Source organism: Cydia fagiglandana, chromosome 12 (genome assembly GCF_963556715.1).
Source record: "Cydia fagiglandana chromosome 12, ilCydFagi1.1, whole genome shotgun sequence".
NCBI lineage: Eukaryota > Metazoa > Arthropoda > Insecta > Lepidoptera > Tortricidae > Cydia > Cydia fagiglandana.
In genome coordinates, this window is record NC_085943.1 from 2,392,520 (window position 1) to 2,408,875 (window position 16,356).

The 16,356-nt window shown below is 40.3% G+C and overlaps 1 protein-coding gene across 2 annotated transcripts in view; it reads right to left on the minus strand.

Moving 5' to 3' along the window:
* Positions 1-1,757: 1,757 nt before the first annotated feature.
* Positions 1,758-16,356, minus strand: part of LOC134669425 (tumor necrosis factor alpha-induced protein 8-like protein) — an 87,487-nt gene continuing 72,888 nt past the window's right edge. The window contains exons 2-5 of one of the 2 annotated variants that reach the window (XM_063527002.1): positions 5,113-5,246; positions 4,478-4,636; positions 3,760-3,857; positions 1,758-3,607 (exon numbers count right to left, since the gene is read on the minus strand). In XM_063527002.1, coding sequence (XP_063383072.1) covers positions 3,436-3,607; positions 3,760-3,857; positions 4,478-4,636; positions 5,113-5,246 — 563 coding nt within the window. In that variant the 3' untranslated portion in view covers positions 1,758-3,435. The remainder of the gene's footprint in view (positions 3,608-3,759; positions 3,858-4,477; positions 4,637-5,112; positions 5,247-16,356) is intronic. The other variant, XM_063527003.1, reaches the window with a different exon arrangement.

Genomic DNA, 16,356 nt, shown 5'->3' on the forward strand with positions numbered 1-16,356 from the left:
TAATTGCTTTTATACTGTGATGTTACAAAGTTTAAACATATAAATTTAAACAAGATTTCGTTTACGATTTAATTGGTTCCACTGTGTAACGAAAATTTGTCATGTTTATTTTTCGTTACACAAAGGAATAATTTTGAAATGAAAATTCTGACCTACATCTGATACTAGGTAGGTATATTGACAAGCATTAAATTTTAGGTGTTATCTATCTTACCGTGTAATCTTGTAACGTCTTAGTAATACAAAAAAATAACACTATAATCCCATAAAAATATGCAACCGAAATAAATAATTTCGATTACAGAACGTTAAAATAATTATTGCTAATACAAAATTAGATATGACTGTTAGATCAGATATGTTGACTGCGTGGCGATATAGTTTTGGTCCGAATATAGTTCATAATAGAGAGTATATCGTACACAAAGCTATGGATAAAATGATTGATACAATTTAAATACATTAATCAGTTCACGCTATTATATGTAGACGTAATATCGAAATATATTGTGTATTATTTGGACATTTTTGTATTTGATAACATTATAATTATGACGCTATTATACTTTTATAATTAGGTATTGTTAATAAATTAAAATATACACTTATATAATTAATTTCAGATAACTTAGACAATCTCGTTAGATCAGTTCAGTTTATGTCATGTTTTAGGCTATCTGGTAACTGGTCTTAAATTCTAACATAAATCCGTTAAAACATACGCCGATAAACATTAAAATCACATTTAGGTACAGCTATTAAATGCATACTAACCTTATTTAACATTAACCCATTCAACGAACCGACATCACAACATATAACTAATAAATTATACAGCATTCAAAACAATTATACCTATTATTAATTAATGTCATTTTATAAACTTACACTACGTCATGATAGAATACTGGCAAACAATACGGCAAGCCTTGAATTAAAAAAAGTCTTTTGTTATGATTTCGTGGTTTACAGTATAATCCATTGTGTAACGAAATGAAAGCTATCCATAAATAAATATGACTATACTTTTCGTTATACAAAAGATTCAATTATTATTTTATTATAGAAGAATTTATATACATACAATTCTTACATTGACTGCTTGGGACTAGCAGATAGAAGTTGTATTCATTTGGGAAGTTTTGAATTGACGACAGTCGTCAATTTTTAGATCATTGGTAAGAATAATTAATATCCAAGCCAGATTAGAAAAAAAAACAGAGTATTAAAACCTCTTGATTTCTGCAAAAAATACTTTTTTTGTTATTTTCGTCCATTAATTTGTTTTACAAGAGATATGTTACAGTGAAACCGTCGACATAGATTACATTGATCTACCTAAAAGATATGTGTAATACTTATACCAATGTTATACGGATTTCAATTCCAGAAAATAATTGGAAAATGTAATAGGAACGAAATGATTGCCAATGCCTAGTGTTACCAATGAGTCTAATAAATAGCCTTTAAAAATATTTGACGAGTATTCAGGTTTCAGTAAATAAATGCAGTGGCGGGACTTCCATACAAGCCCAAAAGCCGGGCTTGCCCTAAGGCAACTAATTGCCTTACCGAAATTACGTCGTGATAAGATCAATAAAGATTATTTTGAAAATCGCGCGCCAAACGAACCCGTATTATTAAATTCAAGCCACAGCGGCCTCGAACCGCGGCACGAGCGTGTTGCAAAATTATGCCGCGGCGTGGCGCCTCGTCCGCGCGAACTAAATCAGGCGGAGGATGTTCTAGCTATCCTGCTCGAACTCGCACTCGTTGGCTTGCAACCGTGCTTGCTTTTTCGTCCCGCTCTGGGCACTATCAGCCTACAAACCGTCAAAGAACGATGTAACTATTTGTTGGTATGTATAGCAATTTTATAAGACGATTTATGCTTGGATTTTGTGTGAAGTTAGCTGCATAAGTTCGCACAGCGCGCGTTCGCGTTTACTTCAAGTGTATTATTATTTAGTTGAGCCGAGTCAGTGGTCGAGTCGAAAGTAACGAAAGTTTGTTGAAGTGAATTTGATTAAATAGTGAATGTGAATTTGTTCATTGTTGTGGCGCTTAGTTTAATAAGTGTTAACAATGGATCAAGAAGTGGTTCCTTGTGACGGTTTGAAATGCGTCCACGTTTTAGTCAACCAAAACAAGGTAAAGTCTTTGTTTGACCTTTGTCGAAAAACGGGACCTAATTTCCGCGGCAAAACCAACACCCGACTTGTGTATTTCTCAGTCAAGTCAGTCGCGTAAGAGAAATTTCTGTAGGGCCGTCTACAAAACTCATTGGATTGTTGGTTGTTCCCATACAAATAAGATGTATTGCTGGTGTTGCATATTTTTTTCGAACGATATTAACGTTTGGAATACTTCTGGCTATAACGATTTAAATAATTTATCTGGAGCAATAAAGAGGCACATGAATTCCGGTAAACATATGTGTGCAGTGATTTCTTTTAGCAATTTTGGGAAACAAAGGATCGAGGCCTCTTTGTCGCGACAATTATCAGAAGAAATATCAAAACATAACATGCGTGTTGACAACAATCGTAGTGTTTTTCAGAGGTTAGTCGATATTGTGTGCCATTTAGCACAGCAAGAACTTCCTTTCAGAGGACACGATGAGTCAAACACTTCATTAAATAGGGGCAATTTTTTGGAACTTGTATCGTTGCTATCAAAATATGACGGCGTTCTAGAAAAACATGTTCAAAGCGACAAACCAAGCTCGAGCTATTTGTCTAACAAAATACAAAATGACATTATTCATTCCGTAGCAGACGTGCGCTATGATTAGCTCGCCTCGTCACGCTAGCAGATGCATTTGACCCCGAAGAGTGAAGATTGGACAGTTATTACGAAAACATATCTTTCGGCTTGCCCTACTCCAAAACCCTAGGCACGCTACTGAATAAATGCACTCATAATTTCGTCCTAATGTTGAAAAGGCAATTAATGGCAAAAATAGTAATTCAAGTTCCAGTTTATAATTATTTTTCGCTCTAAATTACACTTAATTCAATCAGTGAGTATAAGAATTAATTAAAAACATAAATTGCTTAAGAACTCGTGTAAAAAATAATATTAAATTAGTGAGATTAGGCTAAAGCAAGATCTATTCAGTGTGGCAAATGTCATTTCTTCGATGTGAAGTAAGCTGCTACAATTGGTTCTTAAACACACCAATTTGGTAGTTCCCATTTGTCCTACAGACTGAAATCTTTAAGAAATACTCAAACTCGTACGAAAAGTGTTAAAACTATAGAACCATTCGCTAAACAGCGAACTCCACTCGCAATACACTACAGTGCAAAAAACTCGCCTTATATAAAACCAAATCCCCATTTGTGGGGATAACGTGATCCCAGTCGTCTGAAGAAACGACTATTCGGGAATAATCCCGCGGAAAATTGGACACAGACCTTTGGGACGGTTGGATTATAGGAGGCCGCGATCGAGTTCCTTGCGAAGCATGCGTGCTAGTTTGAGGACATCCTCATCGACTTGTCCAGCGAATAGCGAGTCGAGTAGGTCAGCGCGGGAGACGAGTGCGAATACCCCCGCGAGTCGAGACACGGACTTGTCGGAGAGGTGGCGTTCCACCACGGATCTGGAAAGTGCATTGCATTATTTAGAAACTGAGATACTCATTCGTCTATTACCATCTTTTCTTGTCTTGCTATTTGAAAGCAAAGCATTGGTGTCAGCGAATATTTTGTACAAATACCAATGGAATTATTTATGATCTGAAATGAGACTCACTTTAGCGATTGATGGGACTCACGAAGAGCGTCTTGAAGGAACTCGCGATCATAGGAGAACTCCACTTCGCAGAAAGATACCACCGCCATCAGCACGGTCTGCAAAAAATATACGAATATCTAAATTTCCTTCTTCACTGACATATAAATAAGTGCTCAAAGTCTGAAACCGGGGTTTACAATTCAAATCAAAGGAATCAGCAACAAAAACCACATAGAAACGCCAGTAAATAGTTGTGATTCCTGACAATCAGAACCGAATTGTTACAGCATACTTAGTCTCAATCTGTACTAGAAAAGCTAGGTACACAACGCTCGTAACTTAGGCTTGAGTTACGAGGTTACGTCATCTGCAGTTCGTCTTCGTTGTGGCGCTGTTTATTTTCAAACGTGATGTAAGAGGTACATCATGCCGAGCCCATCCTGCGTCGACAAATTGATCGGATTCTGTTACGATATCTTGTTCCCTATTATGTTAAAGGAAGAATTGCAAATTGAGGTTCATTGGTTGGTTCTCTCTCTCTCTCTCTCTCTCTCTCTCTCTCTCTCTCTCTCTCTCTCTCTCTCTCTCTCTCTCTCTCTCTCTCTCTCTCTCTCTCTCAAACTCACATGGAACGAGCTCGCGGTCTTCGGCGAACAGCTGAGTGCCTCCACAGCAGCAGCAGGCAGAGCTTCACCGCCGCTTTGATCACTGCACCATCTCCGTGTACAATACTCACGTGGAACTTGGCCCGGAAGGCGTCGAGCGCGCGGTCGTCGGCCGACAGGAGCTGAGAGTGCCGCCGCAGCACGCCGAGCTTCACCGCCGCTTTGATCACGTGCTTCACCATCTTCTCCGCTTCGCGCTTCTCCACGCGCGACCGCAGCACGCACAGGAACTGGAATCATAGACATGGTTTTTTTTATTTCGTCACTGACAAACACAATAACAAAAGGAAGGAATGTAAAAAGGAATGATCGCTAATTCAGGAGAGCTCTTGGCATTTGAAGATCTTAAAATGAACGCATCATTTCCGTTTTAGTCACATTGTAAGTCAAGATTGATCCCCACTACCCAATATTGTTATTGAAACCAATTTTTTGAAATGGTAACGTTAATTTTCAGTCTTCGCACGACCTAAAATTGTATGTTTCTCCACATCTTGCGTTGGTGACCGGATAATATGACCGGAGAGACTAATGGCTCGCTCGTGACATAATGTGGAGAGCCGAGTGTCAATGTTGGGCTCTCTTAGGAGAGCTTGAATCTTCTAGCTATAGAAGTTATTTATATGAGTATGAGTTATACGCAGCAGTCTTCACCATCACCACATCTCAATCTTTGCCATGTCACACTTTATAGGGCTTCTCTTACCTGGTCGAGGAGCTTGGCAGCATGCTCGTCTAGCACAAGTGCGCGCGCGCTGGCCGAGCCACCCACGCGCGACAGGAACTTCTTCTGCGCGCGCAGCGATATGTCGCGGGCGCACCACGCGCCGCCCTCCATTGCTGGAACAAAGAATTTGAAGGTTAGTTTCGTTAAAATATCTACGACTATGACAGATCAATGAAAATGACATGATCCTAAAATTAGCAAGACTTTAATTTAAGGCCACTCCACTCCGCCGGACGGTATCGGCCTGTCAGTTAGAACAAAATTTTTACAGTTCTGAACAACTGACAGGCCGATACCGTCCGGCGGACTGTTAATCAGTGGGCCCCTTTAGAGCATTGTTCTCAGGACTAATAGGTATGTATTAAAATAGGTAATTTAAAGACTTTTCAAAACAAAGACAGGAACCTACCAAGTACAGTATTTACTAGTTTGTTAGTTTTTATAGGTCGAGAGTCTAAAGGCCTCTTCAGAGATTTGGCTCTGGTAAAGTTTAACGATACTACTAATAAATTAAAGGAAAATCACCCCTTCGGGCAAGTTTCGAACTTGCAACCTCTTAGAACACCAGTTCGGTTTTTAACTGGTGTTGGTTGTTGTCGTGTGTATATGTACAATTTGTGATTAACTTCTTCATTGTATCAATAAAGAAACAAAGAAAGGTCACAATTAATGAACACCCACACCCGCGGGCCAGAAAAGGTTACGTCAGTTCAACCGAAGTTTAGATAATTGAAGGGCCAGAAAGTAAATACAACAATAAATGCCGTTGACCCTTTTAACCGAAATAACCGAGCCCCCGCGTGCTTCTTGCGTCAAAACAAAATAGACTCCCATACACACGTCAATCTTTCAAGCAACAACTTATCCACATGATGTATGACAAGCAATTAGTCGAACTGATAATTTGAAAATACATAAGTAATCAAGTCGCCTTATGGCAGCTAGCTCATAAGACCTTACTAAGTTGCTACAAGTATAAATGAGACTGTGAAACGACTTAAGCGTACATTATCAGACGGTTTAGAGTACGGGATTATTGCAATACCGCGGTGTTATTGGAGCGGCGCGTTCCAAACGATTACCTCGAGATGCGATGCGATTTCATTTCTGTAACGTACGAGTTGCTTTGTTGTATGTACTTATGTATGGTCTTATGATGGATTTGTATGATACTTAAAATCGCTATGTACTAAGTAGAGATTACCTTATATGTGGAAAAAGGAATTTAATTGGTTGATTCCTTTGTGTTACAAACGTTAGTCATACATTTATATAGTAAGTATTATCGTCACACAATGGAGTTAATTAAATGCGGAAATATTTAAGTCATAAGCTAAGGCCATTTTTTATGGACCTTACAGTTGTATAAAAATGGAGTAAAATGATAAATTTAAAAAAAATGGATTTAAAATGTACGTTTGGAAACAGGCAGGTTTGCAACGTTTTGTTGATGAATCGTTCAGTTCAACAATCTTTCAAAATTCCTGCTATAATACTATAGGTATAGCAGGAATTTTGAAAGATTGTACATTTTAAATACATTTTTTTTAATTTATCATTTTTCTCCATTTTTATAAAACTTATTATTCTTGACAATTAATGTTTATTTGTATCGTTCGGACCGACAATTGTGAACAAGGCCATACATATTAATGTCTGAATTGAGCGCATTATGTTATGTGTGTTGTCTGTATCAAACTCCCAATAGACAATTGTCTCAATTGAACATTTAGCGTGATGAACTGGGACAAGCCAGTGCATCGTTACATCATCGGCATAAACGTACCATTTTACACCTTATTGCCAGGGTGTAAGGTCTAACAGTGGTCAATTAATGGTTGCTGTTAACGTGCGTAAGCTAATAATGTCACAAGATGTTCAGTGTCACGTGATCCTCATCTTAGGGCCCCCCCACATCTGGCGTCTTTCGAGCGTCGGCGTCTACAATTCTATGGCCGACGTCGACGCAACGTCGACGCAGCGTCGACGCAACTGCGCAGCGACGTCATTTTCCATAGCGCTGGACCGACGCCGACAGACGCCGACGCTCGAAAGACGCCAGATGTGGGGGGGCCCTTAGTGTTGTTAAGGCATCTCCTTAAGAAGCATAGAGTCCGCTCAGTAGACCGTAGCTACCGCCAAAACCGTAAATCAAAAGGACCCCGGACCAAAAGTATGGAAAATGTGGTTTCAGTTAAATATCTTGAGATTTTGTTAGATTACAGAGTCCTGAACAAAAGTCTCTGGGCCCTTCTTCTTTTAGACATCACCAAGATACGATAACGTAAAATTATTTATATAACGATATGTTTAAAATCTAACCTGTCAAATTTGACATTTGCGCGATTCTGGAAATACTCTTGAACGATTTCACAGGATATGACTTAGAGATCTAATTCACATCTAATAGATATCTTACTCTATCTAACGTAAAAGTGACATTGGTTTCCCGAATTGCGCTGCAAAAGAGAACTAGTTGATATCTAAACTATTTATAACGTATCTAGAATGGATATAGTACGAGTCGTCTCTTGTGAATATCTTGAAGTTCGAATACGGCAGTAGGTTTATTATGATTATCGTGTAAGTTGACAAGTTTACAAAATTGTAAAGGAAATATACGAAGAAGTTTTATACGGAAGGAAAACAACAAGTTGCATAACTAAACAAAAAATTATAACATGTTCTCATTTTCCGTAAACAGTGCAAATTGTTCAGTTACATTAAATTATATTAAGGAAAATCAGCTTATTAAACCGTAAATCAATATAAGTAATATTATGCAGTGCAGTTGTGATACAGGTATGTAAATATAATTACGTAATTCACCAAATTAATATGGGGACATCAATCAATATCAATTCACCTTCAACTTTACGCGGAAAAATACTAAATTTATATTAAAAAAAATTTAGTCAAAATGTCTCGGCGGTATTCATTTGACAAATTCTAATAATTCATCGAAGCCGCAGATTATTTTACAATGTTTTCAAAGTCATAGAGTCAGACCAAGAAAATCCTGCAGCGGATTTGATAGCCCACGCAGTGCAAGTGTTATTTTAAACGTCATCCTTCTATGAAATTATGACGTATTTTGAATAACACTTGCACTGTTTGCGCTATCAAATCCCCTGCAGACTTTTCTTGATCTGACTCTACAAGCGGACGTAGTTAAGCGAAAAGGATCTATACTCAAAAGTATGATTTTTCGTTTTGACAGTAAGTTCAAAATTAATTGACACATATTTGTGGGTTGGATCCTTTTCCCTAAATTACCGACACACCATTAATTTCAAATTTCAACAAATTTTCATGATAAATGGCGGTGCTTGAGTGTCATAAAGTTAATAAATATCCTACGATTAAAGGTTCAATGACCATGGCAGGAGGCGTTGGCCAAAATTAATCGTCAGCTAAATTTATGTCGGCGATTCGTCTTCTAAACGCCCCACTGATGAAATATGTCTCAACAAAAATGGTGGACTCGAAAATTTTATTGAAATTAAAACATTTAATTTAAAGGGCTGTTTTGCATTAAATGTATGCTGTATGATACAGTCCGTGCATGAGCTGCAAATTTTCAAGCTTTGTATACCCAAGCGACTATATCAAGAAAAGTATGACATGTTTTTTTTTTTTATTTGAGGCGATCAATAATTGTACTTACTATAGGTATCTGTCATAAGAATCTAAGTACAGCCTGGCAAAAAAGAGTAGAAATTAAAAAGTGGCAACACTGTAGTGTCGTCCCGTTCTCTTATATAAATAGATTTGAAAGGGACGACACTACAATGTTGCCACTTTTTAATTTTTACTCTTTTTTGCCAGGCTGTAACTGAAATTACGAAATAATACGCTGCATTGACTACATTTTATCCAAGACAAAATGAGTTTATTCGAATAAGAGATAAATTCGTCTTCCCTGAGAACCTCATGAACATTTGTTAAAAAAAAACATATTAAATTAATAATGTACCGTAATAGCTAGTTTAGCAATATCGCAGAGGAAATCCCAGTTTCTCATAATTCGTTTCAGCGAAATTTCTATCCTTAATTACAAAATAGTGACCGGGTCACAACCACTCCTAACTGACCACTATTATACCTTATGACTTCGAAATAGGGTTCAAAATTTGTCACTAAACTTTGTAGTCGTCAGTATGTGGAGCCATAATGGAAACGGCGCGGATTTTCCAGCTTAATGTTCCGGAAAATATGAAATTCGTTTCGGCTAATGAAAGCCGGGATTACGGACGCACCGAGAATGTTTCGGGCTAGATGAATTTCAGTTTATTTTTGTGTGTGAAAATCACAGTTTTTCCAGCTTATGTTAAATTCGTCTCTTTTTTAGGGTACCTCAAAAGGAAAAAAACGGAACCATTATAGGATCACTCGTGCGTCTGTCTGTCTGTCACAGCCTATTTTCTCGGAAACTACTGGACCAATTAAGTTGAAATTTGGTACACATATGTAAATTAGTGACCAAAAGATACACATGTTTTTTTTATAATTTTAAAATACATAGGTTCGAAGTTATTTAAGAAAATAGCCAAAACATTACCATTCCCCCCCCCCCTTTATCTCCGAAACTACTGGGTCTAAAATTTTGAAAAAAATACACAATATAGTTCTTTACCTGTAGATGACACAGGAAAACCTACTAGAAATGTACAGTCAAGCGTAAGTCGGACTTATGTACGGAACCCTAGAAACGCGAGTCCGACTCGCACTTGGCCGGTTTTTTTTCACACAAATGGACTGAAACAAAGTAAATGGTACACATTTAAGTGAAAATGCCCTAAAATAAGTTGCTCGTATTTACGTTAAGGTGGCCACTGACGAGCCTTCCAACAGTCCAAATAGCGTGGCTGCAATCCAAAATCGGTCTGTGAATGTCAAAAACGTACAATGTTTAACATTAGGATGCCGTCCATTTGGATGAATCCATTGTAACGGCATGCATTTGGAACGCTCGTCAGTGGCCTGCATTACGAGTAATAAAAGGTAGAATGCAAAAGGCTAATCTAACATTGTAAAACCATGAGATTGGCGTGAAACTCGAGATCTACCGACAGGCAGGAGTTTTTTTACATCTCGCTTCGGGCGCGTCAGTGATCCCCAACCGGCATTTATCTTTTATGCTGCAAAATAATAATAAGTAAAAGACAAATATTATTTATACCGTGGGATGACCACGGAAGATCAGTGCTGGCCATCACCTGTAGGCCGCGGGTCCCTTTATCCTTTTTTATGATATACGAGGCAAACGAGCAGACGAATCGCTTGGGTAAGCGATTACCGACGGCGATGGACTCTCGTCTCGAAACACCAGATCAATTATATTTTTTTCTATATGGCATATAGGTACAAATATTTCCCATTCCACTGGACCCAGTAGCGTTGCGCCTTTAATTTTAAGTTTTACTCATGATTTTTGTAACAGCAAAATAATCTTACTGGTCCTTGACCGAGAAAAAGTTGAGAGCCAATGGACTACGCAGCAAGGGATTTATATATTTTTTTATAAATAATACTCGTTTCCTCGAGACGGATGATAAATTTTAATGAAGCTCCTTTCTCGTGACGCTATTCATTTCCGATCACATTTTCACTCACTTTTAATTTGTGATCGGTCGTCGAATTTTTTTAAGAATTATTATTGACTCACTGAAAACATGATATTTCAGTTCAGAAAATATTCGAGTCATTTTTAGGGTTCCGTACCCAAAGGGTAAAACGGGACCCTATTACTAAGACTCTGCTGTCCGTCCGTCCGTCCGTCTGTCACCAGGCTGTATCTCACGAACCGTGATAGCTAGACAGTTGAAATTTTCACAGATGATGTATTTCTGTTGCCGCTATAACAACAAATACTAAAAACAGAATAAAATAAAGATTTAAATGGGGCTCCCATACAACAAACGTGATTTTTGGCCGAAGTTAAGCAACGTCGGGCGGGGTCAGTACTTGGATGGGTGACCGCTTTTTTTTACCTTTTTTTGCATTATGGTACGGAACCCTTCGTGCGCGAGTCCGACTCGGTTATACCGGTATGTAAACTAATCTCGAGCCCACAGCAAATAATAACAATACACGGTGTGGCACGTAGAGTCTTATCAAGCAAATTGAATCAGCTATTAGCCTGAGGTCGGGGCCCTCGCCTAGACCTTGGCTTCTAGCTTCGATCAAGCAAAGTCATGTCATATTATTTTCATAACGGATATTGTGTTGTAAGTGCTTTCCTTTGCGGCCTAGTCGTATCAAGGCCACTGCTAATATGATATCAGCTACCTTCGTGTTATTTGAACTTTTTTTTACTTTTAGGGGTGATCCGTTAATTACGTCACACGTTTAGGGGGTGGGAGGGGGTCAAGAAAAGTGACATGTTGTGACATGGGGGAGGGGGGAGTCACAAACATTGTGACGTCATTTTAACCCTTTATAAGGCATAAGGGTGCCAGAAATTATGCAAATTGAAAAAAATAAAGGCTTAACTTCATCACTATGTATTCATCAGTAACCGAAAATTAATTTATATTTTTTTATTCGCTGTACATTTAAATAATGAGGTTTTGGAAGTAGGTAATTTTCGGTCCTATAGTCCGTTTTTTTTAGCATTAGAAAGAACTTCGCAGAAGTTCGCTTGTGGTTCTAAATCTGGCACTTTTAGCGGTAACAATTTGAAGTAAATTATATGTATTGACCATGCTACATTAGATAATTCAATAATTATTAACAAATTAACGAGCCTGATAAAAACTACACGCTTCCTTCTGCGGAGTTCTTTCTAATGCTAAAAAAAACGAACTATAATTGGTTTTGTGTTATAAAATTACTAATATTTCTTTTACAAAATTTTTTTTTTTTAAATATAGCCGAGTTAGTTTTGCCGATTTCTTTGAAAACAAAATTGCCTAAAATGTGACGTCACACCAGGCCCCTATTTCACCAAAGTGACAGGTGCGACAATTCGACAAGTGTCATTGTTGCTGACGTCACAGGCATCCATGGGCTACGGTTATCGCTTACCATCGGGCGGGCCGTATTTTAGTTTGTCACCATCATCGTATTATTAAAAAAAACTTTATTATATCGGCAAAAAACAGGTATTTCTCTTGTGATGTTTATGATGATAATGATGACAATTGTCACAAGATTTCAAAGAACTTTCGGTAATTCTTGACAGCAAATGAGTTCTGTGTCGGAATTTCGTGACAATTGTCGTATTTCTTGTGACAATTGTCTAATGACAATAAGCAAAAATAAGTACTTATTTACTGGCGATATAGTGGAGTTTCTTTTAAATTAACATGTTGGTGGCAAACAACCACACCGCCCGTCTGATGGTAAGCGGTTACCGTAGCCTATGGAGGCCTGTGACGTCAGTAACAGTCATCATCATCATCATCAGGCTATATTAGTCCACTGCTGGACATAGCCCTCCCCTAAAGAGCGCCATAGCGCCCTGTCTTCAGCTTGCCGCATCCAGCATCTGCCTGCAGTCTTTCGCAGATCGTCATCCCACCTGGCCGAAGGGCGTCCTACACTACGTTTGCCGAGTCGCGGTCTCCACTCAAGAACACGTTTCCCCCAGCGGTTGTCGGTTCTTCGTGCGATATGGCCAGCCCACTGCCACTTCCGCTTGCTAATTCTTTGAGCTATGTCGATAACTTTGGTTCTCTGTCGAATGTATTCGTTACGAATCTTATCCTTCAGAGAAACTCCGAGCATAGCTCTCTCCATAGCTCGCTGAGCGACTTTGAACTGGTGGACCAACCCTACCGTGAGTGTCCATGTCTCGGCTCCGTAGGTCATGACGGGTAGGACGCACTGATTGAAAACTTTTGTTTTCAAGCATTGCGGTATGGATGACGAGAAGACTCGGCGTAGTTTCCCAAACGCTGCCCAGCCCAGCTGGATCCTCCTCTTGGCCTCCTTCTCGAAATTGTTTTTACCTAACTGTAGAATCTGCCCGAGGTAAGTATATTCCGAAACGATTTCGAGAAGGTGGCCATTTACGACTATCGGTATTGGATCAATGTGGCCATTGATCATGACTTTAGTTTTATCCAAATTCATGCCAAGACCGATGCGTCGCGAGGCCGCAGCTAGGCTGTCCAGCATCCGGTTCAGCTCCTCTAGCGACTCCGCCACTATGACTATGTCATCTGCGAATCGTAGGTGTGAGATGTAGTCGCCGTTTATGTTAATGCCCTTACCTTTCCAGTCCAGCTTCTTAAACATATCTTCCAACGCGCTTGTGAACAGTTTCGGGGATATAACATCCCCCTGTCTCACCCCTCTGCGCAATTGGATAGGTTTAGACTGCTGACCCTGTACTTGGACACTCATGGTGGCGGCTTCGTAGAGACATCTCAACACCTCGATATAACGATAGTCTATTTGGCATCGCTGTAAGGATTCCAGAACAGCCCAGGTCTCGACAGAGTCAAAGGCCTTCTCATAGTCCACAAAGGCTAGACACAGGGGCTGATTATATTCTTCGCACTTTTGTATAATCTGCCTCACTGTGTGAATGTGGTCTATGGTGCCATATCCTCCGCGAAACCCTGCCTGCTCTGGCGGCTGGAACTCGTCGAGTCTCCTGGCGAGACGGTTTGTGACCACTCGTGAGAACAGCTTATAGACGTGACTCAGGAGCGAGATGGGTCTGTAATTTTTAAGGAGGGTTTTGTCCCCCTTCTTAAAAAAGAGCACCACCAAACTCCCGCTCCACGCCTTTGGAGTTCTCCCACTGTGAAGGACGGCGTTGAAGAGGTTCTGTAATTCCTGTATAACAGGGGTTCCTCCAGCTTTCAAAAGCTCTGATGTTATTCCGTCCTCACCGGGGGCTTTTCCATTTTTAAGCTGCCTCAGAGCTAACACGATCTCGTCTTGACTGATGTCTGGCAGTTCGTCGGTGTAATGGCGTGTCAGGGTGGCTCTGGAATCATGATCGTCTCGTTGGGAATGAGGGGCATGTGCAGCATATAACCGGTCATAGAAATCCTCAATCTCGGCGGAGATCTCCGGCTTCGACAATACGGTCCTCCCGTCGCGAGTTTTAAGCTTCGTCAGGTGGCTCCTGCCAAGCTGCTGAGTGAATACTTTGGACCCTCGGTTTTGCTCTATCGCCTCTTCAATGAGGCGTGTATTGGAGCTCCGAAGGTCGCGCCGTACCATCTTCGCTATTCGCTTGTTCAGCTCTGACGTCTCCGACGAAGTCGCTTGGGTAGTTTCCCGTCTTTTTGTCATCAATCCGAGGGTCTCAGCCGAGAGTTTGGATTTCTTGCCAGTCTGCTGCGTTCTGCAGAATTTGACGCCCTCGTCCCTCAGAGTTTCGATCAGATTATGTAGGGTCTCGTCAGCGTCATTGGTGGGTTCCAAGGCAACAAATCTATCCCTGAGAAGCTGCTGGAACTTCTCGGTACCCGCCATAATTTGGATTGGGTTAGGGCGGAGCGTGGACTTCATCAGACGGTTTCTTTCAAGCCTTAAGTTGATATTCAGAGAGCCTCGGAGGAGTCGGTGATCAGATCCGGTATTGAACCTGTTGATCACTGAGACATCTCTGAATATGTGCCTGCTATCCGTCATGATGAAGTCGATCTCATTTTTAGTCACAGTGTCGGGGCTTTGCCATGTCCACTTCCTTTGAGGCTGTTTCTTAAAGAAGGAGTTCATTAAGAACAGTCCCTCTTTCTCAAGAAAGTTGACAAGCATTTGCCCCCTGTGATTCCTAACTCCGTAACCATGCGGGCCTATCCGGGATTCGTTGCCCGTCTGGGTTCCCACCTTGCCGTTAAAGTCCCCCATAACAACATTGAAGTGGGCCTTAGTGGTGTTGTGCAGGGCTTTGGATATGTCTTCGTACATATCCTCCACTTCATCATCAGAGTGTGCCGAGGTCGGTGCGTAAACCTGAATTACCTTCATGCTGTAGCGCTTGGACAGCCGAAGGATCAGGTACGCTACCCTGGTCGACACACTGGAGATTTCTTCAACGTTGTTAGAGAGGGCCTTATTGACGAGGAAACCTACGCCACCCTGGGATGTTTTATCACCCTCACGATAGTAGAGAAGATGGCCCGACTCTAGGGTTACGGTATCCTCCCCCTCTCTACGGATTTCACATAACCCTAGAACATGCCATTTAATGTTCTCTAACTCCACTTCCAACTGCGCTAGATGGTGGTCAAGCCTCAGAGTGCGTCCGTTAAACGTAGCCAGGGTCAAATTTTGTAATGAATGGCAGCCTAACGTAGCCCGGGGATTCTTAGCACCCCTTGCCTCGCCGTTACCGTGGCCGCTGCCATGGCCAGGAATAGCTTGGCGGCCGGGAACTAGGGGCCATTTTCGTTTGGCGTGTGTTTTCATTTGGGGGGTAATGCCCATAATCCCCACGCTGGGCATGCGGGTTGGGGATCGCAGTTCAGTAATTGTTCTGCAGGGGGCGCTGCTGCCCACCCCCTGGTTATGTTTCCCTTAGTCGCCTTTTACGACACCCACGGGAAGAATTGGGTTGGTGCTATTCTATAGGCCGGCACCACACGGCAAGACAGTGACGGCGGTCAGTAACAGTGATGTCGACAAATGCGACATTTGTCACGTTGGTGAAATAGGGCCCAGGTGGGGAGGGATTTGCAAAATGTGACCAAGTGTGACAAGGAGGGGGGGAGGGGTCAAAAAACCTAGAAATTCGTGTGATGTAATTAATGGATGATAAATAAATAAATAAATATAATAGGATTTTTTTTTTACACAAATTGACTAAGCCCCAAGGTAAGCTCATGAAGGCTTGTGTTGTGGGTACTCAGACAACGATATATATAATATATAAATACTTAAATACATAGAAAACAACCATGACTCATGATCCCTTACTTAATTCTGTAAGTACCTACAATTTGACATATCTTTTTAATAATAGTTGTTATATGATTTATATTTGCTATTGTAATGCGATGATGACAACATGATATTATGTCAGTAGTTTGTAAATAACTTATAGGCTAAAAGAATTATTAATTTGCATGCCTAGATTATTGGCGAAAGGTACTGAACTCGCAAAATTGCATGTTAACACTTTATTTCTGTACCTACCACATTTCTAGCAGATAAATTTCTATTTATATTTTTATTAGTTTAAATAATACATAAACCTGCACATATTAAACAATTAATTGCACGCTTAACTCGTTCGTGTCTTTCCTGTAGACCTCT